At 41.5% G+C, this 27,834-nt stretch overlaps 1 protein-coding gene across 1 annotated transcript; it reads left to right on the top strand.

The window, feature by feature from the left end:
* On the top strand, positions 1-27,544 carry xrn2 (5'-3' exoribonuclease 2; the record flags this gene model as incomplete). Its single annotated transcript, XM_033990479.2, has 30 exons — positions 1-159; positions 1,031-1,158; positions 1,743-1,854; positions 2,387-2,498; positions 2,567-2,625; positions 3,201-3,290; positions 3,360-3,432; positions 3,979-4,029; positions 4,198-4,355; positions 4,653-4,727; positions 4,868-5,001; positions 5,521-5,578; positions 6,296-6,403; positions 6,577-6,621; positions 6,799-6,942; positions 7,783-7,827; positions 7,926-8,014; positions 10,529-10,664; positions 14,936-15,043; positions 16,289-16,378; positions 17,509-17,581; positions 17,658-17,741; positions 17,951-18,048; positions 18,162-18,241; positions 18,327-18,383; positions 19,772-19,840; positions 20,169-20,297; positions 21,501-21,592; positions 24,634-24,688; positions 27,373-27,544. Coding segments are annotated over exons 1-30 (2,799 nt in total), but the record flags the coding sequence as incomplete, so codon positions are not given.
* Between the last annotated feature and the right edge of the window lie 290 nt (positions 27,545-27,834).

Consider the following 27,834-nt stretch of genomic DNA (forward strand, 5'->3'; position numbering starts at 1 on the left):
ACCGCCTCCTCCGTCACTCGTGTTTTATCTCCCCCTTTTACTCGAACTTTTTAAACCCGTCGTAGCGCCCAGCCGGATCCGCAGATGGGAGTCCCAGCGTTTTTCCGATGGCTCAGCCGAAAGTACCCGTCCATCATCGTGCACTGTGTGGAGGAGAAGGTTAGCCGGCGCCGCTGTAGCCTCCGGAGCTGTTAGCATGTAGCATGTAGCACCGTTAGCAAACAACAGACAGCGGCACATTTGACTGTTAGAAAGCGACAATGAGCTCCACCGTAAATTTAAACGGGACATTTGTACACTTTGGCGGTTGTACACAGTTCCTTGTTTATATTCCATACGTACACTCTGCTAACGGTTTATTTCATTTTGTAAAGCCTTAATTTGTGATGAACGCTTCATTTTAGTTGCGCAACAAAACGTTTTAAAGGTAACGTTAGCTACAATAAAAAACTATCAACCTGTAGCTCACAACAAATGGCTAACAAACAAGAGTATAAAATGACTGTAATCTCGTTGTAATTTTTCACTTTTTGGGATTAATTGTAATCGTTATTCATGTTTTGCATCTTCCTGTTTCATGCAACATTTTGAGAACTCTTTCCCATTCAAAATATATAGTATTCTGTTTTAAACTGTAAATCAATATGGCAACACTCCTAATTTTTCCATCATTTTTAAACCCATGGATATTCCTCATGAACCCTTGTTTATTGCTGTTTTTGTAGTAACACTTTTACCAACTTTCATACTTGCGCCAATGGACTTTAAGCATTTGTTTTTGGTGAGGTTATCCTGATGCTTTGTTGTAAGACTGAAATCATGATAAGCTTTCACTGTTGTCCACAACCACACTGGCAGAGTGTGGTTGTTTGTAAATCCAAAGTTTTGTAAAGGAGCCTTAGTTATATAAAATAGTAGATTATCTAGCCTTCCTTCAGCTGACCCGTTTTCATGTTGAAATACAAAATGTGTTTTATTTCACAGCCTTTGTCTGATACATATTGTTCAGACTGTTGTAAATTATCTCCAGGGAAAGGAATTCAATGGCGTGCGTATTCCTGTGGACACGACTCGACCAAACCCAAATGAGGTGGAGTTTGATAACCTGTATCTGGACATGAATGGCATCATCCATCCCTGTACACACCCGGAGGACAAGTGAGCTGCAACGCTTTATTTTAAACAATAAAAGGAAACGTTTATAAATCTTAACTGTATCTCCTATAGCTCTGTGACAAGACATAGAGCCATGGGTAACACTAAAACCTGATTCGTTCTTGGCTCTCACAAATAGGCCCAGATGCCTTTTAGAATTTGTTTTTTTGAACAATATATGATTACGAAAAATTTGGTTTGTTTGCATAGAGTTGTAGACTTTTATATACTCGTATACCTTATCCAGTCACTAATGAAATTCCATAAGTGATGACATCTGCATAACCGCTATACCTGATTTTCGATATCTGTACATGAATGTCACTTTTTTTCTAGACCTTATCCTATATTACCGTAATCATAACCCTGAAAGACTAAACTGAACTGCATCTTTCTCAAATTGCATTAAATAGTATGCTCTACTTTTAACCCTAGGTAAATCTGGGTTGAACTTGAAACATGATCTTGTTTTTGTTTTTTTTCTTTTAATTAAAGGCGCTCTACCTGATTTTAGACCTGATGTCTTAAAAACATACATCTTGGAAAAAATTGTGTACAGGAACTTAATATCCAATGTGTGTCCTCAGACCGGCCCCAAAAAATGAAGATGAGATGATGGTGGCCATTTTTGAGTACATCGACCGTTTGTTTAACATTGTGCGACCCAGACGAGTGCTCTACATGGCCATCGATGGAGTGGTACGGCTCTGCTCTTTCATTCATCATAAAAATTTCACCTGCTGTGATATGAACTGATTAAAGTGCCTATAGCAACTACTAATTTTACTAAAACACACTTAAAATTGTATATTAGATTTTTCCCAGTTTGCCTGTTTTTTAGGGTTCAAATTTTACTTTCTGGTTGGAAATCATAACATCCATAACTGTTACCTACCAACCATATTGATTGTCTACACTGGACGCCTCTAATGTAAAGAGGTTATTATTTGACAAATGCAAATATAAGAAAGCACATTTTATTTAGTTGGAATCATGTTTAAAATATTGGGGGGCAAGTGTTTCTTGTGTCAACCTTGTGCCAAACTTTTGGGCAGAATTCTCCCAGTGTGATGTCATCTATATAGAACTTTCTGCTTCCTGTAATTTTCAACATATTTTTCTTCACAAATCACTTCTTGATTGGTATAAAACTGTAATTTATATTTACAACAGTCATACACTCACACTCATATGTGTCTGTCTCTGCGTGTGTGTCTGTCTCTGTGTCAAGGCCCCGCGAGCCAAGATGAACCAACAGAGGTCCAGAAGGTTCCGAGCATCCAAAGAGGGAGTGGAGCTGGCTGAAGAGAAGAGCCGCATGAGGGAGGAGGTCATCCAGAGAGGTCAGAGATCACGTTGGCAGTAGTTGTGTATGAGTTTTTTAATCTAAATGTTAGAATTCTGTTTACAGGAGGTTATCTTCCTCCAGAGGAAATCAAGGAGCGCTTCGACAGTAACTGCATCACTCCAGTAAGAAGCATTTAATGTGTTTGGGAGTTATAGGAGTTTGTGTTAACAAATGTTTTTAATATTTAGTGTCTAAAATACAAAATTGAAAGGAATAGTTTTAATGAACTATAACACCGGCCTGAACAGGGACTATGGGTTGGAAATCTGCTCTAGTGCTACAACCCGGTACAGTGCTCATCTCCTGTGACTATTGTGCACTATCCCGGTCTTATTAAATACATGAAACTGATTAAATCTGTGCCTCACCTAATTATCCAATTTGAGAATAAAGTGATCTTTTACTCCCCCAATGTGTAATGTTATGATATTTTTACTTTTCTGTTGGAGGAATGCCACCTACTTGTCTCCATGGTGATGGTAAAATGGTAAACATTTTTGCCATCATTCCATTGAGATGGATCAGTTGAATGCCATAGATACTGATAATCTCTCCATGGACACAAGCAAGTGACAAACCAACCACCAAGACAGTTTTATAGTGCAGCTTTTAAGAGACTAAACCGGGACCAAATTTAGGACTTGTATACTGCATGAACCAAAATGATCTTCCTTACTGCAGTTTTTCTTTTTTTCAGGGCACAGAGTTCATGGATAACTTGGCTCGTTGTCTGCGTTATTACGTCGCTGATCGCCTCAGCAACGACCCGGGCTGGAAGAATGTCACGGTGGGTCCCAAAAGCCACTGAGAGGAGAGAGTGTTTTGTGCCCAGCTTCACTTCTCTTTTGGGTTTCAGGTGTTCCTCTCAGACGCCAGTGTTCCAGGTGAAGGAGAGCACAAGATCATGGACTTCATCCGCAGACAGAGAGGTACACACGCTAAAAAGCAGACCTATTCAGCAAAATGGACTTTTCAGAACTTAACCCTATATCGTCGCCGATAGAGCGCGGATGCAGACTTTCCAGCAGCGTAACTCCGCAACCAGTCGTGCTCTCAAGTAAATTCAAACGGCGTCTCAAAGCGGAGGCACGGGGCTATTTAAATATTTTTCCATCAGTTACGGTAATCTGCCTCTGTTGCTCCGCGAAGGTGACGAATGAGAGTGCGGGCGCTGCGGGGATTTTCCCAGTCATTTATTCGATGCGTAAAAGAAAACATACGGATGGATGTGTAAAATAGAAGTAGATGTGTGAAAAAATGCAGTAAATTCTGATACTTCCTTTAATATGATTTTTATGGCTAACAAAAATATAAAAGTCTAGGTGACCTATACTGGCCCATAGTGTGCTCAGTCCTTAAAGGATTGGACTAATTTTGTTAGCATGGTTATACCAAGGCAATTTGACATGAAATATAAGACCTGTGCCTTTTTAACAAGCAGCAAAATCATATTTATGATTTTCCTGTGTTTCCAGCCCAGCCCAACCATGACCCCAACACTCACCACTGTCTGTGTGGAGCTGATGGTAAGTTGCCAAACCTAACCACTCTGATATAAATCAATGGCAGTACAGTATAGTAGACACAATCTGGCCACTATCTCTAGCTTTGTTGTCATAGTTATTTTAGTTCACGGTTATATTATGACTTGAATACTCTTGGCTCTCTTACCTGAAAGCCCCCTGTGTCTACAGCGGATCTTATCATGCTGGGATTGGCCACTCACGAGCCAAACTTCACAATCATCAGAGAAGAGTTCAAACCCAACAAGCCACGCCCCTGCGCCCTCTGCGGGCAGATGGGCCACGAGCTCAAGGAGTGCACAGGAACAGCGAGAGAGAAGCAGGGACAGGTAATGCTACTATAATCACAACTACTACAGTACAGGAGTGTACAGTCATGGCACATGAGAAACAAGGACAGGTAATACTATTATCACTATTACTACTACAGTACAGATACAGCAGGGCACAACGAGAGGGAAGTATGGATAAGTAAAAATACTACCACAGACTACTACTACTACTGTAATAATCGCTACTACAATCATAATTACTCCTACTACTACATCTTGGGAGGGTTAGGAGCGGGCATGACACTTCTATGCCAGTCCCTTCTTCTCTGGTGTTTAATGTGTTTGTGTTTACAGCACGATGAGTTCGCCGACTCAATGCCCGTGTCCGAGCAGGAGTTCATCTTCATCCGCCTCAGCGTCCTCAGAGAGGTCAGTGCCTGTGTTACCATGGTGACATGACCTTTAACCGCACCCTCTCAGTTCCTGTGTTACCATGGTGATGCGGCATTTAACCCTGCCTTCGCAGTACCTGTATTATCTTGATCTGACCTTTGCCCCTGCCTCCTCAGTACCTGTCCCGGGAGCTGACCATGGCGAGCCTGCCGTTCCCCTTTGACTTTGAGCGCAGTGTGGACGACTGGGTCTTTATGTGCTTCTTTGTGGGAAACGACTTCCTGCCTCATCTGCCCTCTCTCGAGATCAGGTTCTGTGTTTCAGATGGCATCACAACATTCTGTAGGCCAATCATATTTAGTGCAGATGGAGGAAACTAAAATTAATGTTGTTCAAATGCACATGTGTGTTGTAATACAGTGACTTCTTGGGTCTAGTCACTAATAGAAATCATCAGGTTCAGCATCTGTGAATTTACCTTTTGAATATTTCATAGCAAAGTACAATGTAATCAATAGGTGGGTTACAGATGACAACACATTATATAGGTCTATAGTATGTGATACAAATGGGGATCTCAGCTGCGAAGTATCAATACAGTGAGTTGTGGTCTAGTCACTGATCAGGTTCAACATTGTGATTTTACCTTTTGGACATTGTGTCGCAATGACAATGTAATCAATGGGGAGATCTGGCTCTTGCCCCCGTCTGGGAGATTGACATTGCATTTTAGAACATGAAAACCACCAATAGTCACACACTTTTATTATCCAACACACTTTAATGCGTACTGCTAAATACTGACTGTGCAGTACTTGTGTCCCCACAGAGAGGGTGCTATCGACCGGCTGGTGAATATCTATAAAGACGTGGTGCACAAAACTGGGGTGAGTTCAGAGCTAAGTAACTAAGTGCTATTAATGTGTTCATTTAAAAATTCAAAGGCAGTTTAATTTTGGTGTATTAACGTTTGTATGGGTCACAATTATTTCAGCTGTATTTGATTAAGTACTTTTTGAAGCATTTGTTACCACTGTATTCAATTATGTTGTTTATATTTAAAAGGAATATTTTACGTCTATGGGGTATTGGCAGCTAACACGTAACAAATTTAGATAATCATTAACTTTTTTTTTTGTAAATGTCGTGTGAAAACAATGTCTTAACATGGTTAAGTTTCACTCTTGAGAAGGGGGTCTCCCCTCCCTTCGCTCCCTGCATTACGTCTGTTACAATCAGCGAGCATCTCTCTAATGAAACTACTCCACATCAGTTTTGTGAAGTTGTTGTGCACAGTTTTGTAGGAGCCTGGGAGAGACCGCAAAATTACTTGAAACATGCACAGGTGACATTCAGGCATGTTTTGGATAAGGGAATGTTAACATGGTAAAAAATACAGAAAAAAATTGATTTGCATAATGCCCTGTCTTTTAAAAATCTAATGAAACTTTACTTTAAAAATCCCTGTTCAGTAATACTTCCTCTAGTTTTATGCAAATAGTGGTTGCATTTATCATAGGACATAAGAACATGATGTCCATCTAAATTTCCAAAATAAAATGTTCAGTTGTTGTAATCCCTCACCTACGTTGCTATGACAACAGGGGTACCTGACGGAGAACGGCTTTGTGAACCTGGAGCGGGTGGAGCTCATTATGCAGGCGGTGGGCGTAGCCGAGGACAACATCTTCAGGAAGCGCAAAGAGGACGATGTAAGAATCTTTAGGCATTCGCACAAAGGGCCACGGCTGTCAAATATATTTACAGCACTGATAATTTAAATAGGACAGATTTATGCACTGATTTGCCATCTATTGTTGCTAGGCTAAAAACTGAGTGTCTCCAAGTTGAATGCCTAGAGTTTTAAGAGTTCTTGTGTCTTTAGGAAAGCTTCAAGAGACGAATGAAGGAAAAAAAGAAAAGGATGAGGGTAAGTAAATTGTTTGCTCCTCTGATCCTCTCCACTGTACTCTCTGCATCATCTGCGTCCTTTGCTCCTATGACCCTCTCTTCTGCATCCTCTGTGACATCTGACCCTGTGCTCTGCGGCATCTTCTGCTCCTCTGACCTTCTCCTCTGCATCCTTCAACCTCTTCCCTCATTTCAGGTAGAGCAGCAGCGTCCAGCGTACCTCACCTCAGGGCAGTTTGCGCCTCAGGCTCTGGGTCGAGGAGGGCGACCGGAGCCTGTCCAAAATGCCCGAAATCAGGCCTTCAACATGAGGGTGCAGGCCATGGAGCATCACAACCGGGTGAGCAGAGGGGTCAGAAAGGGGTTAAATCAGATATAAATAAATGACAACACAACACTTTATAGGCCAATCATATTTAATACAGATGGAGGAGCTAAAATGAATATTGTTGAATGAGTTTTTGTTGTAACACAGTGAGTTCTTGGGTCTAGTCACTAATAGAAAGGATCAGATTCAACATTTGTGATTATAGATATTTAATGAATAAATGCAATTGGGAAATAAGCCTCTTGCAGCGGTCTGAGAGTATGACATCTAGGAATTTAGGACAGTTGGAACATTAGATCATTTGTTTATTGACATGTTAGTGCCATATGAACCACCTCACAGTCTGAGGACTTCAGGGACCAGCCTCCTGCTGGTGCCCAGAGTCGGGACTAAACGTGGGGAATCAGCGTTTAAGTTTTCTGCAGCTAAAACCTGGAACAGTCTTCCTGAAGAGATTGTGAGATTGGCCTCTCTTTGACAATGTTTAAAACCAGGTTCAAAACAGTTCTTTTTAGCTGTGCTTTTGACAGAAAGTTTTTTTTTTCTGCACTTTAATGTTAATCTTATGATTATTTGTGATTTTATTTATGTTTTGATTTGTTGTATTATGATTTAATGTCTTTTTTTTATTCTGTAAAGCACTTTGAATTACCTTGTGTACGAACTCTGCTATACAAATAAACTTGCCATGCCTTGCCTAAATCACAATATTGTCCTGAAACCATCTAATCTTAGAAACGGGCTCATTAACTTTCTGGCTCAAAACTGTGAAGCTGATTTCTGCCTGGCCATTTGCTGCTGCTATTTAGAAAATAATCTAGAAAGCTACATTGTCTTTGTTTTTCATTTCAGGATGCTGCACAGTCACTAAAGGCCATGATGAGAAATGGAGGAAATGTGAGTTTTGTACATTGTATTCTGTAGCTGTAGTGTTTTGTTTTTTTTTGTTGTTTTTTTAATGGTCAGAAATGCTAAAGTTTAAATCCTGGTTTCAGTCGTCGGCTGGTCCGTCTGCAGAGCACCGAGGAATGAAGAGGAAAGCAGAGGACAGTGACAGTGAACCGGAGCCCGAAGACAACGTCCGGTAACGACTCAGTCACTCTGTGCATTTTAGGAATCCAAATAAAGTCAGGAAACGGATGAGAACTATATCAGGTTTAAGTGAGACCTGCTGTGCTTGTCTTTATATGACACCCATAACTCATTGATATAATTTGCACATTTTAAATCACAATTGGTCTAAAATGACCTGACAAATCACTCCAAATGCATCAGTGGTGATGGGAGATGACTATAACAAGCTCTGAGAAGTTGATTTTGGAGAATGGGTCAGCTCTCTTTAGCACTGCTCTACCTAAACAGCACGTTAGACCCTAGGATAAGTTTTGTTGGATAGAAAAATGAATATATTGGCTTGTTTGCACAGTGCTTATTGCATGCATGGGTGTATTTTTTAATTGTATCAAAATAATAGGCCTGCACACATTGGTATCCAGGCCCATAATTGAGGTGAATAAACATTCAACTTAAAATGAGGCAAAGTTGGTCATTTTCAAGCTGCTTTATTCAATGGCCTTTTATTTGTAATAAATGAGGGCCTGATGACTATAGTTGGTGCATTAGCTTTGCTTCACTGATAACAAAACACAGCAAAAGTGATTAACATAAAATCCATTCAGTACTACACACACACACGAATTAACTGACAATGTGAAGTGTATCTAAACTCCGCAGAAGAAAGGTCACTATGGTAAAATGTCCCCATTATAACTCCGGTCAAATGAATACAAATTTTGTCAAGTCACAACTACGAATTTAAATATTTTTAAATTTACATTTTATGTGAATAATTAACACAAAATGGTACATACGTGTGAAGTAGAAAGAAACTTGTACATCATTTCCAGATTTAAAAATAAAATACAAAAGTGTTTAGCCCCCCCTAAGTCAATACTTTGTGGCACTGCCTTTTGCTGCAATTAGAGCTGCAAGTCTTTTCAGGTATGTCTCCACCAGCTTTTCCCACCTACAGACTGAAATTTTTGCCCATTCTTCTTGGCAAAACAGTTCAAGCTCCGTCAAATTTGCTGATGACGGCATGATGCTGCCACCACCGTGTTTGGCTGCGGGGATGGTGTGTTCAGAGTGATGTGCCGTGTTAGTTTTTCCTCCACACATACCGTTTTGCTTTTATGCCAAAAAGTTTGATTTTGGTCTCGGCAAATGTGGCAGAAGGTGATCTGGTCTGATGTGTCCTCCTAATGACTTCTAGCGAACTGTAAATGAGACTTCTTATTGATGGTTTTCAACAATGGCTTTCTTCTTGTCACTCTTCCATAAAAAACAGATTTGTGTAGTGCACGACTAATAGTTGTCCTGTGAACAGATTCCCCCACCTGAGCTGTGGATCTCTGCAGCTCTTCCAGAGTCACCATGGGCCTCCTGGCTGCATCTCTGATGAGTGTCTTCTTGTTTGTTCTGTGCGTTTTGGTGGACGACCATGTCTGGGTAGATTTGCAGTTGTGCCATACTCTTTCCATTTTCAGATGATGGATGATGGAACAGTGCTCCTTGAGATGTTCAACGCTTGGGAAATCTTTTTAAATCCAAGCTCCACTTTAAACTTGACAACATTTTCTCTGACCTGTTTTTTGTGCTCCTTTTGTTAAGAGTGTTAGAGCAAACCACAAAATTAAGTCAAAGTGGCCTTCACAGCACAAGATGACACACAGGTGGACTGTTTAGTCATTAGGTCAACATTCAATCTTTACAAAGTCATCAGGCAACTTCTAAAAGCAATTGGTTGCGTTCAAGAAAAAGGGGGCTGAATACTTTTGCACGCGGGAAGTTTGAGGGTTTTTGTTTTGTTTTTTTTTATTTGGATATCTTCTGAAATATTTCCTTCCACTTCACACATGTTTGCCATTTTGTGTTGCTCATTCACATAAAATTCTAAGAAAATGTATTTAAATGTGTCGTGACGAGACAATATGTGAAAAACTTCCAGGGGGATGAATACAAAAAAACCCACTATGTAACCCTGATGTATTTATACGATGCATTCTGTGTTTCAAGATACACTGCTTGGCCAAAAAAAAAGTCACCACTAGCAGTTGGTCAGGTCTAGGTTCAGCAACAGTCTGTGCTCAAAGAATGACCAGGTTTTTCCAGGATTTTTTTCTTCCCTGATGGCACGGGCATATTCAGAGATGACAATGCCAGGATTCATCGGCCTCAAATTGTGAAAGTGGTTCAGGAGCATGAGACATTATCACACATGGATTGTCCACCGCAGATTCCAGACCTTAACCCCATTGAGAATCTTTGGTATTTGCTGGAGAAGGCTTTGTGCAGTGTTCAGACTCAAGATCTTGGTGAAAAATTAATGCAACACTGGATGGAAATAAGCTTCTGCAATGTCACAAGATTTATCAAAACAATGCCACAGCGAATGTGTGCTGCAATCAACGCCGCTAAAGGCGGTCCAACAGAATATTAGTGAGACCTGTTTTTTTGGGTTTTTTTTTTTTTGGGCCAGGCAGTGTAAATTTGTATTCTTGTATGTCTGAGGATAAATGTGTATTCTTGTGTACCTCAGGCTGTGGGAAGAGGGCTGGAAGCAGAGATATTACAAGACCAAGTTTGACGTTGACGCGACCGATGATGAGTTCAGGAAAAAAGTGGTTCAGTCATATGTGGAGGGGCTCTGCTGGGTCCTGCAATACTACTACCAGGTATGTATTACAACTACCACTAGTAAGGCTACTAGGCGGTAGGTGACGCCAACTGATACTGCTGCTGCTAGTGGGTACGCACCACTACTTCTGCTGCATACTACTACTAAATGTACCATTTCGTATATTTTTAGGTTGGAGAACTTTTATAGCTTTACAGTCACAAAATGCATCTCACAGTACAATATTTATTGTGATGTTCTACTTTTTCCTTTTAAAATGCCTTGACAAGCCTCATAATCCAAATAACAAAGTACTTAATAATAATAATAATAAATTTAATTTATATAGCGCTTTTCAGGACACTCAGTCGCTTCACAGTGGATACAATAATAAAAAATATCACAAATTTACAACATAAAATCAAGCATTAAAAGCGATTTTGAACAGGTGAGTTTTGAGTTCTTGAAGGTGGGGAGGTCAGAGCAGTCACGGAGGGGTTTAGGTAGTGAGTTCCAACTTCAAGTTATTTGTTCATATAGTCTGCTCTGAGATGGAGCAAAGGGTCATGGTAGTTCCCTCTGCTTAAATTCATTATTACGGTGCAGCATAAGCTAAAAACAAGATAACAAGACAACATTGATACAAGAGGCTTGTATCAATAACCAAAATATCGTATCATCAAAAGTCTCACAGTAACATCATAGGCTGTGACTATACCAAATTATATCCCTACTGCTTCTCAATCATGGAAAACCATGATTGAGAAGCATCCTGTCTCCTCTTACATCCTGTCTACTTTCCTCCTCTCTTCTCCTCATCCCTACCTGTTTTTTTTCTTTTTCTCTCATCCCTCCTTTTCGTTCTCTGCTCTCTCATTCCGCCTCTTCGTTCTCTCTGGTTTCTCATCCCTCTTCTTCCTTCTCTCCTGTCTCTCGTCCCTCTTCTTCCTTCTCTCCTATCTCTCGTGTCTCTTAATTCGGTCTCTCCAGTGGCTCAGTGGGATTATCTTGAGCCCTGTTAAAGTCCGTGTCTCTGGGGTGTGTTCTGTGGGTGCATACATTACCTTGCTCCCTTGAGCTCTGAGGCGTGTCCTGGCTCTTGTCTTCACACTTCTTCACGCTCGGCTTCCCAAAAACTCCTGCAAATCTCACAAAACGCTGCTCTCATTTTCATTCTGATCCAATTTTAACTGTTGCCGATTCAGGAAAGACGGTCTGCTTTAGTTCATTTTAAAATGTTCAAACTTATTTCTCACTAACTTCTCATTCAGAGCATTTCAGAGACCAGAGCGGGTTTGCCGACATAGTGATGCTAACGACAAGTACAATTCTTGTTTACGAATAATAAAAATGAGACCAGTATTTACTGTCTGCGTTTAAATATTTTACTCAATCCCTTTATTAGACCTGCGGTTCACACTAAAAGAAGTCAGATATTTACTAACGACTAACCACAGTACACCCAGCCTCTGCCCCGCTTTGAACAACTGAAGGGTCAGAAATGTGTCTCCGAACAGCTGAATGGTTTGTTAAACAGATCTGAAGTGGTGTGTCCCAGTGGACTCTGAGTCCCGAGAGGGGGGGGGTCAGATCAGACTCATCATTATAGACTCTCCAGAGTACAGGCCAGTCCTGGTTACTTTCATGGCGAAACAAAGCCCTTTGAGGCCATTTGAAAAGTGTGTGTTGCCATGGTTACTGTGTTTCACACTCTTTATATCATAAATGATCTCATACAAATAAAAACATCGAATCTTTCACATATCACACCTTGTATTCACTGTGCTGCTCTTTGTGCTGCTGCCTCATGCCCAGGGCACTACTTGTAACAAATCAGAAAATGGCTTATATGAGCCTTTTATACTGTTGTTTCCTTATCACAAACATACCTGCAGTTGATTTGTTTCATTCAAACATATTTAATGCACAAACCCTGCATAATTAGGCTGATTTTTAGACCAATGTAGACAGACTGATAATAAAGGGTTATTCATACCTGAAGTTGTTTTGTTTCCCTCACACGGTGGTTTTTGATAACATTGTAATATGGCTCTAAAGACTCACATGAGTCAGTTTTCCCTGATATAGGACTTTTTATCATATTTAAATTGCAGCTCATGTTTTGCATTATGGCGCATTCGAAAAACACGGCACTGGGAGTATTGTGCAGTATTATCTTCCTAGGACCTGAACTCTTGTATGGCATGCTTTGTTTATCTTCACAATCCCAAACCCAATCGGCCCAAATAACAAAGAATATGCTTTTTACATTGAGAAAAATGATGTCCACATATGAGGACTACGTTTCAATCATACTGATGGACACAAAATCACATTTGAACAATGATTTGCAAAAACTTAAGTGCCTGAACACAGCAACATTTTTTCCATGAGAAGCAACAATTGTGCCTCTTTAGATTCAAGATGGGCTTTGTTAAACTGTGTTATACTCTTCTGTCACCTTTAAGTGACAGTTCAATGTCCTCATATGTGGACATCATGACCTTGTAAAGAAAAAAAAATCTATTGTGGTCTAGACAACCCAAAATGTGTTGTCCACATATGCACACCAGGTCCTAGGAGGTTAAGATTAATTATTGTCCAGAAGAATATATTGTACTTATATATTTGTTCCACTGGAGGCCAGTGGCCTGTCACGAATTTATCAATGTGTCATGTGACTGGAGACATTTGTCATGTTTGTTTGTCCTCGTTATAAAGCCTGTAACAGTTCCTGACAGATGAATAATATGAATCTTATTAAACAGAACCCTCACGTGCTACAGTCTCTCTACTGAGCAGTGACCTTTGACCTCTCTCTGATCATTAAATTATCTGGAGGCACATTTCCATAAAACAGCGCGCGAGTCTTTGTCATGTAAACACAGCATTTCCATCTGAATGAACCACTACACTGTTATCCGCCGTTTATTTAGTGCCTTGTCCAGGTGCACTCTGGGAAATGAAGGCCGCATGAGCCCAAGGCCAACCTGCCAACGCTCTCCGAATGTGTGAATAAACACAACGCTGTGAACCAGGCACCAGCTTGGCCAATACGGTCTGTGTATCAGGTTTAATTGGAGGATGCAAATGGAGAAGTGGTCTTTTTAAAAATCTAAATGTCCCTAGTCTCCATTATGTAAACGTCTCGTCACTAATCGTTGTGCAAAATGTATTATAATTGTGTCAAAACCTTGTAGTTTTTGATGATCAGATCAGTTTTGGCCACAATTTTGCAGTTAAAGCACTGCTACAGAATACAGCTTCTCAGAACTTGTTCAAGCCAAATGCAAACCCATGAGGGGGAAAAAAAAATCTCACAGGATTAGGTGTGGCCAGATCACAATTTTGATTTTATCACAATTCATATGAACTTGGCATCTTAACATTGCCTTTTAGACAGAACTAAAGTCTGCTACCCTGAGAGTTAAATCCACTGTCACTTGCTCAGAACCGCACAGAGGCTGGCCAATAGGAGGAGACTGAACAGAGTCCCTTAATGAGGTGTATTAGACATGGACTCACTGAATCACTCTAAAGTGGCAGATTGCCACCGAGATGAGATCATGATTTAATTTTTATCACCATATAGAAGTTCTGCATAGACATTTAATTTGAGAAATGCCCCTCACCTTTCTGACTGAGTGGCACTAAGGCAGAACTATGGGCAGCGCAACAGACTAAATGTGTGTTGTTTTTTTTTAGCTCAAATTAATCTATTAAAAAAATACTGTGCAGACTTTAGCTAGCTTCTTAGCTTTTTTTTTTTATTTTATTTTAACCTTACGAGATCTTGTCTTATCCTAATGTTGCTTTAGTTTGACTGTCTTCACTGTAGTCTCCTATAGTATCACCCAGTGCCCTTCTAAAACTATTCAGGAAAGATCTGTGCTATTGAATCAGCGCTTCAAGTCCCTTTTCCCTGCTGCAGAGACCAGACTGGTTCAGACGTTTGTTCATGGTCTGGTTTGGGACTGAAAAGAACACATTTAAACTGTAATTCTTAGACTGTATCCTCTCCTCCTGCCCACCTTCTGCACAATGATGCACAAATCTCTAATTCATCTGAGCCCGTTTTAAATGTCACAGATATGAGTGGATTTGGGGCGCGACGTGAAACTTTAGACCAAATGCCACAGTAAATCTCCCATCCCCAACCTCCTGTCCCTCAGAGCAAGGACACACAGGGGATGCCCAGAGATGTATTTTGTGCCTTACTCAGTGCTTTATAGAGCATTATTCATATTCATGCATGCAACTCGGCAGGAAGACACTATTGGTCAAATGCAGAGTACACAGACCACAGTAAACTTGTCTGGTTGTTTTCAGGGTTGTGCATCGTGGAAGTGGTATTTCCCATTTCACTATGCTCCGTTCGCCTCCGACTTCAAAGACATTAAAGACATGTTCAAGGAGTTTGAGAAGGAGACCAAACCAGTACGTGCTGCCCTCGCCTGTCTGTGCCCTCACCTGTCTGTGCTCTCCTGTCTGTGCCCTCTGTGTGTGCTCTCCTCTGTCTCTGTCTGTGCCCTCTCCTCTCTGTCTGTGCCCTCTCCTCTCTGTCTGTGCCCTCTCCTCTCTGTCTGTGCCCTCTCCTCTCTGTCTGTGCCCTCTCCTCTCTGTCTGTGCCCTCTCCTCTCTGTCTGCCCTCTCCTCTCTGTCTGCCCTCTCCTCTCTCTCTCTGTGCCCTCTCCTCTCTCTCTCTGTGCCCTCTCCTCTCTCTCTGTGCCCTCTCCTCTCTCTCTGTGCCCTCTCCTCTCTCTCTGTGCCCTCTCCTCTCTCTCTGTGCCCTCTCCTCTCTCTCCGTCTGTGCCCTCTTCTCTGTCTCTGCCTTTGCCAGTCTGTCTGTGCCCTCTCCTCTCTCTCTGTGCCCTCTCCTCTCTCTCTGTGCCCTCTCCTCTTTCTCTCTGTGCCCTCTCCTCTTTCTCTCTGTGCCCTCTCCTCTTTCTCTCTGTGTCCTCTCCTCTCTCTCTGTCTGTGCCTTCGCCTGTCTGTCCTCACCTGTCTGTGCCCTCGCCTATCTGTCTCTGTGCCCTTACCTCTGTCTCTGTCTGTGCCCTCTCTGCCTTCGCTTGTCTGTCCTCACCTGTCTGTCTGTGCCCTCGCCCGTCTGTCTCTATCTGTGCGCTTCACTCTTATGGTTGATGTTGTGTGCAGTTTAAAATGGGGGTATTATGTAAAATGGACTTTTGTAGTTTTCTATCATGTTATGTTGTATATCACCAATCGGGCCTTTTAGAACCCTCTTTACAGTTTGTAGTTCAATTCTCTCCAATGCTCTACCCTCAAGCCGTCACTTATGCTGCCGTACTACCATATTTCATAAATATACAAAAACAGGATACAAAATTGTACATAGCAACTTGAAACTACTCCACATCACATCAGGTTTGTCATTAGCGGGATGTCCTGTGATTTCACTCTGAAGGGAGAATGACGCAAAGAGAGGGGATTCAGAGCGTCAAAAAGGAAACTTATAAACCATGTTAATATGGTGTTTTCGGAAAAGATAACATTTTCAGATTAAAAAGTACGGTAACATTGTGATCTAAATATGTTATGTGTTGGCAGTGAATGCCCCATAGAAGTGTAATACCCCCTCTTTAAGCCTCTGGGGCACATGTCTCTAAGTTATGTTTACGCTAGTCTCTTATGGCTCATGTTTGTGTTTTTATGGTGCAGTTTAAGCCTCTGGAGCAGCTGATGGGAGTGTTTCCTGCGGCCAGTGGGAACTTCCTGCCCCCAACATGGAGGAGCCTCATGACCAGCCCGGTCTGTATGATGCATGCAAACAAGAATATAAAGTAATAAAGCATCTACATGGTGAACCAAAACTAGGGTTGGGTGATATGGCAAAAACTGTATCAATCAAAATTTGTATAAATTTTTGCCATTTAACAAAAACTTTTACCGTTACAGCGGACTGCACAAGTCTGCACAAGCAAAAGTTCTTGGAATTGAGCAAAAAGGCTCTCGGATCATGTATATTTCTATTAGTAGGCATTGCAATTTGAATCAACTTTAGGGCTGAACTGATAAATCGAGTTATTGGATTACTAACAAGCTTAAATTCTAATGATGTCTTGATTTGTTTAATTACTAGTTAATTAGTTTAATTGGTTAAAACCAAGTGAAAGTGAAGTGCACCACTGCGGAGCATATTTCTGCACAGACTGTACAACACTGAAGAGAACTGTTGCAGATTTCTATGCCCGCACTCACACCTGAACCAAGCCATGGCCCGATGGCATCATCACACGGCTCTGTTTATATCTAGAGCACCAGAGATATCACTTTAGTGAAGAAAATAAAACCAGATGCATGAAATGTCAAACACTGAGTTTGAACGAACTCTGTCCACAAGGACTCAGATCTCTCATTCCTCCTATCCTCTCCATGCACAAGAGAGGACTTGTAAACAAATCATGTGCGTGTGTACATGTGCAACCATGCTCTGCTTTGGCCCACCAAAGTCACTTACACTATCCGGGCTATCTGTCCATAGTTTGATTGGGCTAGTGTGAGCACACCCCAATATGCATTACTGGAATAATCGATAGCTGCAGACCTAACCAACTTAATATCGGTCTCCAGGAGGAGACTAGCCTCTGCCTTCGCAGTTAAGCCTGTGTCTGTCATTCCAAAAGCTTTTTCTCCTCCGCTAGCATGCCTCCTCTGTGTACAGTCCTCACTGTTTATTTAGCCACAGGTGAAAGAAAAGCCCACCTCCTATAGGGGAGGTGAGCATGCGTGTGCTTATTCATGGGGCTCTGTTTGCTTTGACGCGTTTTGTCAAGTTCAGTGATCAGCTGAGTCACAAAATGTAGTGCGCACTGGAGTCGCTCCACAGAGCCACTAACGTGTGAAAACAAACTTGGATTCACTTGTGTGTTTCTGCACAGGACTCCTCCATCATAGACTTTTACCCCGACGACTTTGCCATTGACCTGAACGGGAAGAAATACGCCTGGCAAGGTTTGTGTATGACGCTCGCATGTGCTCTTAATGTTGTGAACTGTCCTCCATGTTTGAACTGCACTTATGATTGCAGGTGTGGCATTGCTGCCGTTTGTGGACGAGCGGAGACTCAGAGCGGCTCTATCAGATGTTTATCCAGACCTGACCCAAGAGGAAGGTAAGCGCTCCAACTCACACAATGATCAGTGTGGGTGTTTTTAATGGAGATGTCTATAACCAGTCCTGTCAGTAAAAGCATATGCTGTGGAGCAGACCCAAGACTAGACAATATTTTAATCCATTTGCCATTTACCCCAAATGTCAGTTTTTTTATGTTTATGAAATGAAGATATAAAAAAAACCCTCACCCTCCTTTTGTTTTCCTAGTAAAAAGGAACAGTTTGGGAAGTGACATTTTGTTCCTTGGAAAGTCTCACCCACTTTTTGACTTCATCCACGAACTGTACCGCACGGAGACCACATCGGTAAACACAACACAACCATGTCACCCCAAATCCACCTTCATCTGCATCTTATGTTAGCGCCACATTAGCATGTTGTTTTGATGCTCCAGTAAATGTCTATTGTTTTGTTACAGCCCACAGATATCCCTCCTGAGCTGTGCCACGGGATCTTGGGGAAACTCACTCTGGACGAAGACCCCATTCTCCCAGAAAAGTATGGATTGTTTGACCCTGATATAAACATACTGTTAGAACATGCTGCTCTGTTCTGTGGCTGCAATAAAGTGTTTGCCTTTCAGGGTGGTGGAATCTCCGATCCCGACGCTCAGAGACATCACACAGAACTTTGCCATCGGGTAAAAACATTTGAAAATGAATAATTGGTCTAGATGCAGATTTATTTCATTTTTGAAATTTGCCATCACTATTGAATCATATTAGACCTTATCAATGGAGATATTGTGATGGTGAAGTAAATGTCAAACCCAGATCTGATGTTTTGACTAGAACTTTGGCCCAATGCAAAAGTGTGAGTTATAAACAAGTTTGCGACTCAAACGTATGCGTGCGCTGCAGATGTGTGCCACAGCTGCAGATATCAGATAGAGCTCTGATTGGAGAGAGTCTCATCTCCAGCTGTGACTTCAGATCATGTTTACAGCTCTGACTTCAGCTTTAAATCCATCAGTCTAAATGAGCAGCGATCTAATCAGACACAACTGTAATTTGTGTCTGAAATATTATTATAGTGATGTGGAAGTTTGAGTCGCAATGTGCTCTGAACAGTCTCCACACAGCTAAGGACTAGAAGTTGTTCAATGTGGAGGTGCTGCAGAGGGAAATGGAGATAAAACGCTTGAAAACTAAGCCAGACGTTTCTGGTTCAAGTGAAGGGGCTTATGGTGGTTTGGACTACTTATTTTACTAAAACACTTAGGATTATTGTTGGTTGATTGATTATTGTTATTGTTATTTTCAACTTTTTTTTTACAAACTGCATCTTTATCGGTGTAAAACTAAGACAAACAGAAGAAACTGAGAAAATCATAAAAACTTGCCATATGCACTTTAAAGTTGTCTACCTAAACTGAGCCACTTCCTGGTGCTGCAGCACATGAGTATCATTAATGCCTACACACTAAGGTCTAATTGAAAGTCAAACAAAGCTGGAAGAAACATAAGTGTCCCTCCCCCCTCACAGCTCTCTATAACCACTTATATCTAAATTCAGACTAAATATTCTGAGTAAACAATTTGATTTCCATTTGCCCCGAGGAGCAACTGTGACAAACTGAATCACTTTGAGAACAGAGGCCCAATGGCTCAGATTTACATTTAAAGAACTGTACTCTGCTGTTCACTTAACGGCCTGCTGGGCTGGCACACACAGCTCTACACTGGTAAAATAAAAATCTCCCTGAACTGCTCAAGACAAGCCGTGGAAGAATTTGGGACTACCACATGGCTCAGAAATCAAACTTAAGGCCTGATGGTTGCGAGGCAGACGTCCTAACAACTGTGCCACAGTGCCTTGTCAGCCACTTGTGTTGTTAGTTGGGACTTGAGCACAACTCTTGCATTTACAGTTTTCAATATGTCTGAAGTGTTTTTCTTGGCAACACAAAAACAGCAGCTCTTAGGCAGAGTTTGAATCACTGATCCTCCTGTAGAAGGGCAACTGCTGACTCTACTGTGCCTCTGTCTTGTCCCTTGTCAGTGATATTGGTGTGTTTTTGTTTTTCAGGGTGAAGTTCAGAGACCCAGAGTTCTCTGTTGGACACGTGTTTAAGGCTGTGATGCTCCCGGGGGCAAAGTGAGTACGCTTGCTCGCTCGTCTCTGGTGTGGGTGAGGGTGGGGCTTTCCACCTGCATGTCTCCATAGGGACATTATTGGTTTGCCTAAAATGTTTCTCTGTATGGCATTAAAAGTATCCATCCATATTGGACAAAATGTACTTTTTTACTCTGAGTTGACTCTCCTCTCCACATATCTGACCTGTAACTTTGCCTGATTGCGTCACGTGTTTGTCTGCATGTATGTGGTTGCATGGAAACTGACAACGGCCCCGGTGTGACTGTTGTGAGTGTGTGTGTGTGTGTTTTTGCATGCATGTTAACATATGCTTGTTTTGTGTGTTCAGGATCCCCGGTAAAGTGTTGAAGCCGGAGGACTGGGACCAAAGCGGCCGACAGCCCTGGAGACCACAGCTCGGGTTCAACCCCAACAGACAACAGGCTCACCTCGGCCAATCAGGGCACAGAGCGCTCAAGTAAGTCCCGCCTCCAACAGTCGCACCTCAAAACACACCACAAGTACCACACAGATATAAAGCGAGGTTTACACTGGGACTAACACAGGTTTGGCCAAAATCAGCCTGCAAATAGTCTTATTACATCAAATTAAAGTCCCAACCAGGATATCAGCTTAACCGGTATCACAGTATCTGTGCCGATTTTCGAGACTAGTATTGGCTCATCCCTAATGTTGTTTGAAGGCTTCTAAATATTGAATATGACCATTAAAATTGTCTATTCTTTTTGGACATTTTGGTTTAATAATGTCATAATGTCTTTTTGTACATGTTTGAGAGTCCAGATAACGATTACAATAATCTAAATGAGAATTTTCGAGATTTCAACTTGTCAGGTAGATGATTAATTGCTGCAACCCTAACATCATGCTTTAGTTTGGTCTTTATTGGCTTTAAAACAAGTGGGGTATCTGATTTTATTCTTGTACATTTCTCAACCTGGAGGAGCCGAAAGTGTCTGATTGGCTGTGAGGGCTTTTGTGCCGAGAGCATGTGAGGGTGGTCCACCTGCTTCATTTCAAAGTCTGCCAAGTATTAGACCTTTCAGTCCTTTCAATTCATGTGTATGAGTTTTCAGACACGTCACTGCAACACCTGCTCTAAAGCTGAGCACATCATGCTGGGGGTCTTTTACATTTATGTGTATGGTAGAATCTTCAGCAGTTACTATGGTGACACAATGCATACATTAGCAAACAATTGGATTGTTTATAATTTATACAAAATATATTGATCATAAGCTCCTGGAAATGTGCTGTTTTAAATTAGTGTATTCACGGTCTTGTTTAGGAGTTGGTCAGGATCACCTTTTTGTAGAAAATCTAACTGAAAAACTGTTGGTTAATGCTAGCTAGCTTGATGCTAATGTTATTTGAGAGGGACTTGATGAACAGCACAATTCACCTCACCTGTTGTAGTTTAGTTAAGTCGGTTATTTATAGTTTGATTGTTTAAAAAAAAAAAAAAAATCTCAGATTAAAGTCTAACACAAAGCCTCAGACAGAGCAGTGCTTACAGTTGTCATCAACATTCCCTGGAGCTGCTATCAGCTAGACTTTGTCCTTTCAGTTTGCTTTTGGTCACCATGGGGTTTATTTCATATTTTAGAATTAAAAATACAATACTTAAATATAAAGATCCCATTTCCACGCTTTTTTACAGTCACTCTCTGGGCCGAGGCGGGGGTCAGTACAGCAATACGCCCCCTCCAGGAAGCTACCAGAACTACAGAGGTCCACAGCAGCACTATCCACGTAAGTCAGATGCCCCCTCATTCTACTGTGTCTCTGTACTATTAGACTGAGATAGGAGCAGGTCAGATGTCTCTAGTTCATCTGCAGATGTTATGTTGTGTCAGATGCCCTCCCAGATGTTGCGGTGTGGATAAATACAGTGGGTGAATGGACCTTGTCACTGATGGAAATTATCAGAGGAAGAAACATTTGTGGATTTGACTTTTGTAGATTTTAAATAGTTTATAATAAATGATATGGCTCACATTCTCGTGGCTTGTCTGACAAAGTGATAATTACAACGTGATTACGACGTTTAATCAGATTTAGACTTTAAACATTATATTTAAATTAGATTTCAAACAGTTTCCTCCTCGGCCTCAATCTGAGGATAATTTCTGTCCTTTGTCCTTCTGTAATCAGCCTCTCTCCTCTCTGATTAGCTCATCTTTCTTCTTTCTTTCTCTGTTTAGCTCTTTTCTCGCTCTGTGTTTAGCTCTTTTCTCTCTGTTTAGTGCTTTTCTGTCTCTGCATAGCTCTCTCGCTCTTGTTCTCTTTCTCTCTCTCTCTGTTTAGCTTTTTTCTCTCTCTGTTTAGCTCTTTTTTTGTTTCTCTGTTTAGCTCTTTTCTCTCTCTGTGTAGCTCTTTTTTCCTCTCTCTCTCTCTCTGTGTAGCTCTATTCTCACTCTTTCCTGCTCTTTTCTCTCTTTCTCTAGCTCTTCCATGCTCTCTGTTTAACTCTTTTCTTCACTTCTGCATACAACCATTGCTCTCTAGCTTTCTCTCTCTCCAGCTCTCTATTGCTCTTTGGCTATCGCTTGCTCACTCTCTAGCTCTCTTCTGTCTTTAATCCTTATATATACAACTCACTTCTCTCTCTTCCTCTTGTTCAACCTCCCCTGTCTCTCTATCCCTTTATCTCCTCTCTCCCCCTCCCCCGTTTTAATCTCTCTCCCCCGTCTTCCCCTCCCTCTCCTGTCTATCTGCCTTCCCTCTCCCCTTTCTTTCTTCTTTTCCCCCCTCCTTCTCAGTCTTCTTTCCTTCTCTCTCTCCTCCTCCCTTTCTTTCTCTCCCTCCTCTCCCCTCCACACCCCCTCTCTCTGTCTCTGATTACTTCTCTGTGGTCGGCTCCTGAAGTGCTCGGGTCTTTTCTGTAGATCAGAGTTTTTGTGTCAAGTGAAATAGTTTCTCTTTTTTTATTATTAATCCATCAGGCGCCTTTCTGTTTCTGTAGAGACACTTTTCTAACGAGGTGCCTGTTCGAACTTTGACCACCGCTGTTATTATCAATCACACCAATCATGTGACAGGAGTGGCTAGGGGTGGCTGACAGGGACATGCAACAAGGACATGCGACAGGGACAGAATCTAGGATAGAATCTGTGATATTTTCATTTTCAGATTGAATGTGATCACTGGTCAGTGTATCAGATGACCCATATGGTATGGTATGGTATGCTTTTATTTGAAACGGGGACAGTGCACAACATTACATTGACCTTAGAAAACAGGAGAGATGTCTGGTGCCAGGTTATAGCATAAATACAAATTTCCACCTGTAGTCCCTGGACAGGCTGATGTTTAGTAAAAATAAGTTTGGTGTAGATGGATGAGAAACCTGTAAATCTATGATACATATATCAAATACAACACAAAAATTCTTTAGAAACTATACTGTGATTTTCTACATTAAATGGTAGTATTTTCTTTTCTGTTCCATGTGTGTTATGTGTGTAATCCTCAGTGTGCAGTAGGTTCATAGTGGTCCATGGGTGTATACTAGTCTGTGTTTTATACTTGTGAAAGTCAGAGACACATAATTATAAACATATTCAGGAAAGTTTCATTTCTGTCCTATCAGTGGGGATTTTTTAGTGTCAATACCTGTGGACAATGAGTATCAAGTTTAAATATTATTTTTAATATCAATCAGATTTTTTGTACTTTTAACAGCCCTACCTGGAACTAAACCAGGTCTAGAGCAGTTTTGGTTTGGTTTTGTGTATTGGGCTGGTCCCCTCATGTCCACAGCTGTCCCCTCTCCTCACTCTTTCCCCTTTCTGTTTCCTCATCCTCCTCAGTGCCCCCCACCCCGTATCTCCTCGTTGCTCTCCTCTTGAGTCGTGTCTTTTCAGTCTGTGTAATTGCGTCCCTGTGGGTGGTCCCTCTGTCCTGAGCTCAGACAGTTTCAAAGCCTGGTCTGCTTGAGAGACGAGGGACAAGAAACGCTCCGATCAAAATGGAACGCTTCCTAAAGAGAAATGTGAAAATATTGTGCATAGGACGACCATATACCCACTGTCCGTCCTCTGCACCAAAGAGATTTCTGAATGTGGTGAAGTTGCATTTGTTGTGTAAATATTTCTCTTGTTGGGTTTTCTGTCATTTTGCGTGTCTTTTGTGCCTGTGTGTTGTTGTTGCGTTGGCGTCGTCGTCATTGCGATGGCGTCAGGCAGCTGGTCGCTCAGGAAACCTCTGGAGTGCCTTTTGTCTCGGGCTCTTGAGTTTTGCACACAGCTCTGTTGCTGTGATCTGAATCTTAATTTCATCTCCTCCTAACGGCGAAAAACTCAAAATGGGGATTACTCAGGCTCTGCCAAACGTCCAGAGGATTTAAATCACTTAAAGCACCACTGTGGAACCTTCTGCTAGGGCTGAGAAAGGGAAGCCAGGGGCACTGTTTTTTGGGGGAAAAATGCTCATAGAGTTGATCTCCAAACTTCTGATCCACAAGTGTTGAACCTTCTCATTATTACTTTGGGATCGGCTCCACAAACTCGTCATATTTATCTTATGGTTTAAAGTCCTTTCAGCTGACGACAATCACTCCTTTGGGCTTGAATCATGGCTCCACTTTATGAAGAGATTGTGAAGAAATCATTTGACTTTTCTTTACTTATCCTGACTGAGAACACACTGAACTTTATGCCAGTTTTTTTTTCATGTAGATAGGTCCAGTGATATTAGCCATAAACCATGTCAACACATCTGTATCTGACAGATCCACAGCAAATTAATGATGATTGATGATGATGATAATAATAAAGTGTTTTGTCTTTCAGCTCCTCGTCAGAACAGTTTGTTGGGGGCCCCTCCATACCAACAACAGTTTCACAGGTGAGTCCACACTTTGGCACTGCACTGTGGGACTAAAGCAGTGTTAACAATGGTAGAACCCTCCCTGTAACCAGAAGGTCCTGGGTTTGCACAGGTTTCTTTAAGAATTGCGTAACGACAAATAATTCCTAATTTAAACCTCTGCAGACATGTACAGAAAAATGCTATATAACAACATTTTAAAACTTGTTTTATTGTACCACTCTGAGATTCTATGGAATGAAGAATTTAGATTATTATCTAAAAATGATAAGTCCGCTGACTTCCTGCGGTGCCTCCGATGGACAGCTGCACATCCCACTAGCGAGCGGCGGATTTTTATTTGTACCAAAATGACTATGACACTGAATCCTACATGTATCACCAATTTAAGTACAGTACTCCCTTGTTTATCGCGGGGGTTACATTCTAAAAATAACCCACTATAGTCGAAATTCGCAATGTAGTCAGCTTTTTTTTTTTTTAACTATTATATATGTTTAAGGCTGTAAAACGCCTCACCACACACTTTATACACTTTTCGCAGACAGGCATTAACATTTTATTACATTTCTCTTATTTAAACACTCTCAAAGTTCAAACCTTTGTAGATTATTTTATATATATATATATAATATAAATTTATTTATTAGTGGAATGTACCATGGTGACACAATCTATACATTGGCTAATACAGCCTAAGATGTTTTTAGAGAACTCAAGGAATAGAATGCAAAATGTATTGATCAGTCTCCTGGAAAGGTATTAAAGTTTGATTTTCAACAAAAAGGTGAGAGTGACTCACTGAAAAACTGTTGGCTGATGCTAGCTTGTCACTGTAATCTTATTTGAGAGGGACTTGTTTAACAGCACAAATCAGCTCACCTGCTGTAGTTCCAACTAAGTTAGCCGTTTCTAGTCAGACTTTAATCTGAGCCATAATTTAACTTTAGTAACAGAGCTTCAGACAGAACAGTGCCTCCAGTTAGCTTCACACTCAGGATGATATCAGCTACAAATATCAACATTTGAAGAGTTCATTTGCAAAAAAAACCCTGGTATATGCCATTTTAAAAGGGTATTGAGGCTTGCAGTTTACTCTTAGTGCAGTAAAACAAACTTTTGAAAATATTACAATACAAACAATATTGGGTCCAGTCCCTGCTTGATAAAATCCACATGATTTATTTTCAATTGATAAAATCTAAAAACACAAAAACAGACGTCTGGGTTTGGAGTTTCTTTATTTACCGAGGACACGTGTGGAGTGTTTAGCATGAACTGGACCATGAACTGTCCGGGAGTCGGGTTTTTCACTCTTTAAACGGTTTTGTTCATTTCAGTTTAATCTTTCACTAAAATATCAGATTTGTTTTTAAAATTGAACTTGAAAATTTGCTGAATTTCTCTCTGAACTCTGCTCATTGCCCCCTGACTTCAAGAGCAGCTTCAACAGAGCTCTTTTATCAATATCTGTCAATGCTCAAAAAGGAGAGGGAGAGAATAAGAGACAGGAGCAGGGAGAAAGAGGAGGGGAAGAGAGGGAAGGAGAGTGTGAGAGAAAGAAAGATGAGGAATGGGGCTAGAGGGAGAAGGAAAAGGAGGGAGGAAAGGAGTATCTGTTCAGTGTAATGAGGCTGCACTAATGCTCTTACGATCTCTAATCAAACTGCCTCAGACACACTTTAAATGGACTTTAATAGAGTCTGGACCAGGGACTACAGCTAACTTTGACAAGCCTCAGTTGGCCCGGCCCCTGGCCCAGCCCCTGTGTTACTCTGTGTGAGCACTTTGACTCTGATCCCTGTTGGTCTTAATTGCGTCTTAAGTCCAGGAGGCCGTTGCATTCCTTCATAATAAACTTATCTGCCCCGGGCCTGAGAGGGTTAATCCCTGCGCACACAAAAACCTCAATAAAAAATACAATTACTCTTCCCCTTTTAAGAACGCACTGTCTCTTTAAGAGCCGGCTGTTGGCGCCCTCAAACCGTACGTTAGCATAGCGCTAATGATGTTTATGTAAATGTAAGATAAGCCAAGGTTTACTCGGCTCTCAACCCAAAATCACAGAATCTAAAGTTGTCAAAAAATACCCCCAGATTCTAATCAATGACAAAAGTAGATACTCATTCGAACAAGCATTGATACTGAAATTATTAGCAAAATGAGACTTTTTGTGTTAAAAATGTACTCAAAAGAATGCATTTTTGTTTTGCCATGGCACTAATCTAGGGTCCTGGATTTCTAGTTTAGCCTAGTTAAGTCCTTGTTTAGACTTGATTTAGGCCTGGAAATGTATTTAAAGGGGGGGTATTCTGCAAAAATGATCTTTTTGCGCATAGTACCATGTTATAATGTTCTCAAACATGTATGTTTGAGTAGTTTAGTGATCTCTTCTATTGAAACTCCTTAGGGTGAGTCTCCATATACAAAAACATGGTACAAAACTCTGCACTGCAACTTCACAAACCTGATGCGATGTGCAGTAGTTTTGTTAGCGGGATGCACGCTGATTGTTTGTGACACTCCGGGTCTCCTCTCCCTTTGCTCTCCCCCTCCAGAGCGCTATCACAACACAAACGTGAATATCATTATTTAATGTTTTTCAGTGCATACAGCATTTTAAAAACATTAAAGGTATTCTTCATGTGCGTAACTGCAGTACCTCCACAGAAATTTCAAACATGTCCTTTTGTCCCTTGCAGGCCGCCATATGGAGGAGGGGCTCATGGCTGGGACCGGGCTAATCAGAACCAGCACAACGCATTCCAACAGAACTCCCACAGGGGGCGCTCTCAGGGAGGATACCAGCAACAGCAGCAGTACAACCAGCCCAGATACAACCAATACAACCAGCACCAGAGAGGAGGTGGAGGAGTACAGGGAGGAGGAGGAGGAGGAGGAGTACAGGTGAGGAGGAGAGGAGGAGGTGGAGGAGAGTACAGGTGAGGAGGAGAGGAGGAGGTGGAGGAGGAGTACAGGTGAGGAGGAGAGGAGGAGGTGGAGGAGGAGTACAGGTGAGGAGGAGGTGGAGGAGTACAGGTGAGGAGGAGGTGGAGGAGGAGTACAGGTGAGGAGAGGAGGAGGTGGAGGTGTACAGGTGAGGAGAGGAGGAGGTGGAGGAGTACAGGTGAGGAGAGGAGGAGGTGGAGGAGTACAGGTGAGAG

The sequence above is a fragment of the Periophthalmus magnuspinnatus genome, chromosome 24 (genome assembly GCF_009829125.3).
Source record: "Periophthalmus magnuspinnatus isolate fPerMag1 chromosome 24, fPerMag1.2.pri, whole genome shotgun sequence".
Taxonomy (NCBI): domain Eukaryota; kingdom Metazoa; phylum Chordata; class Actinopteri; order Gobiiformes; family Gobiidae; genus Periophthalmus; species Periophthalmus magnuspinnatus.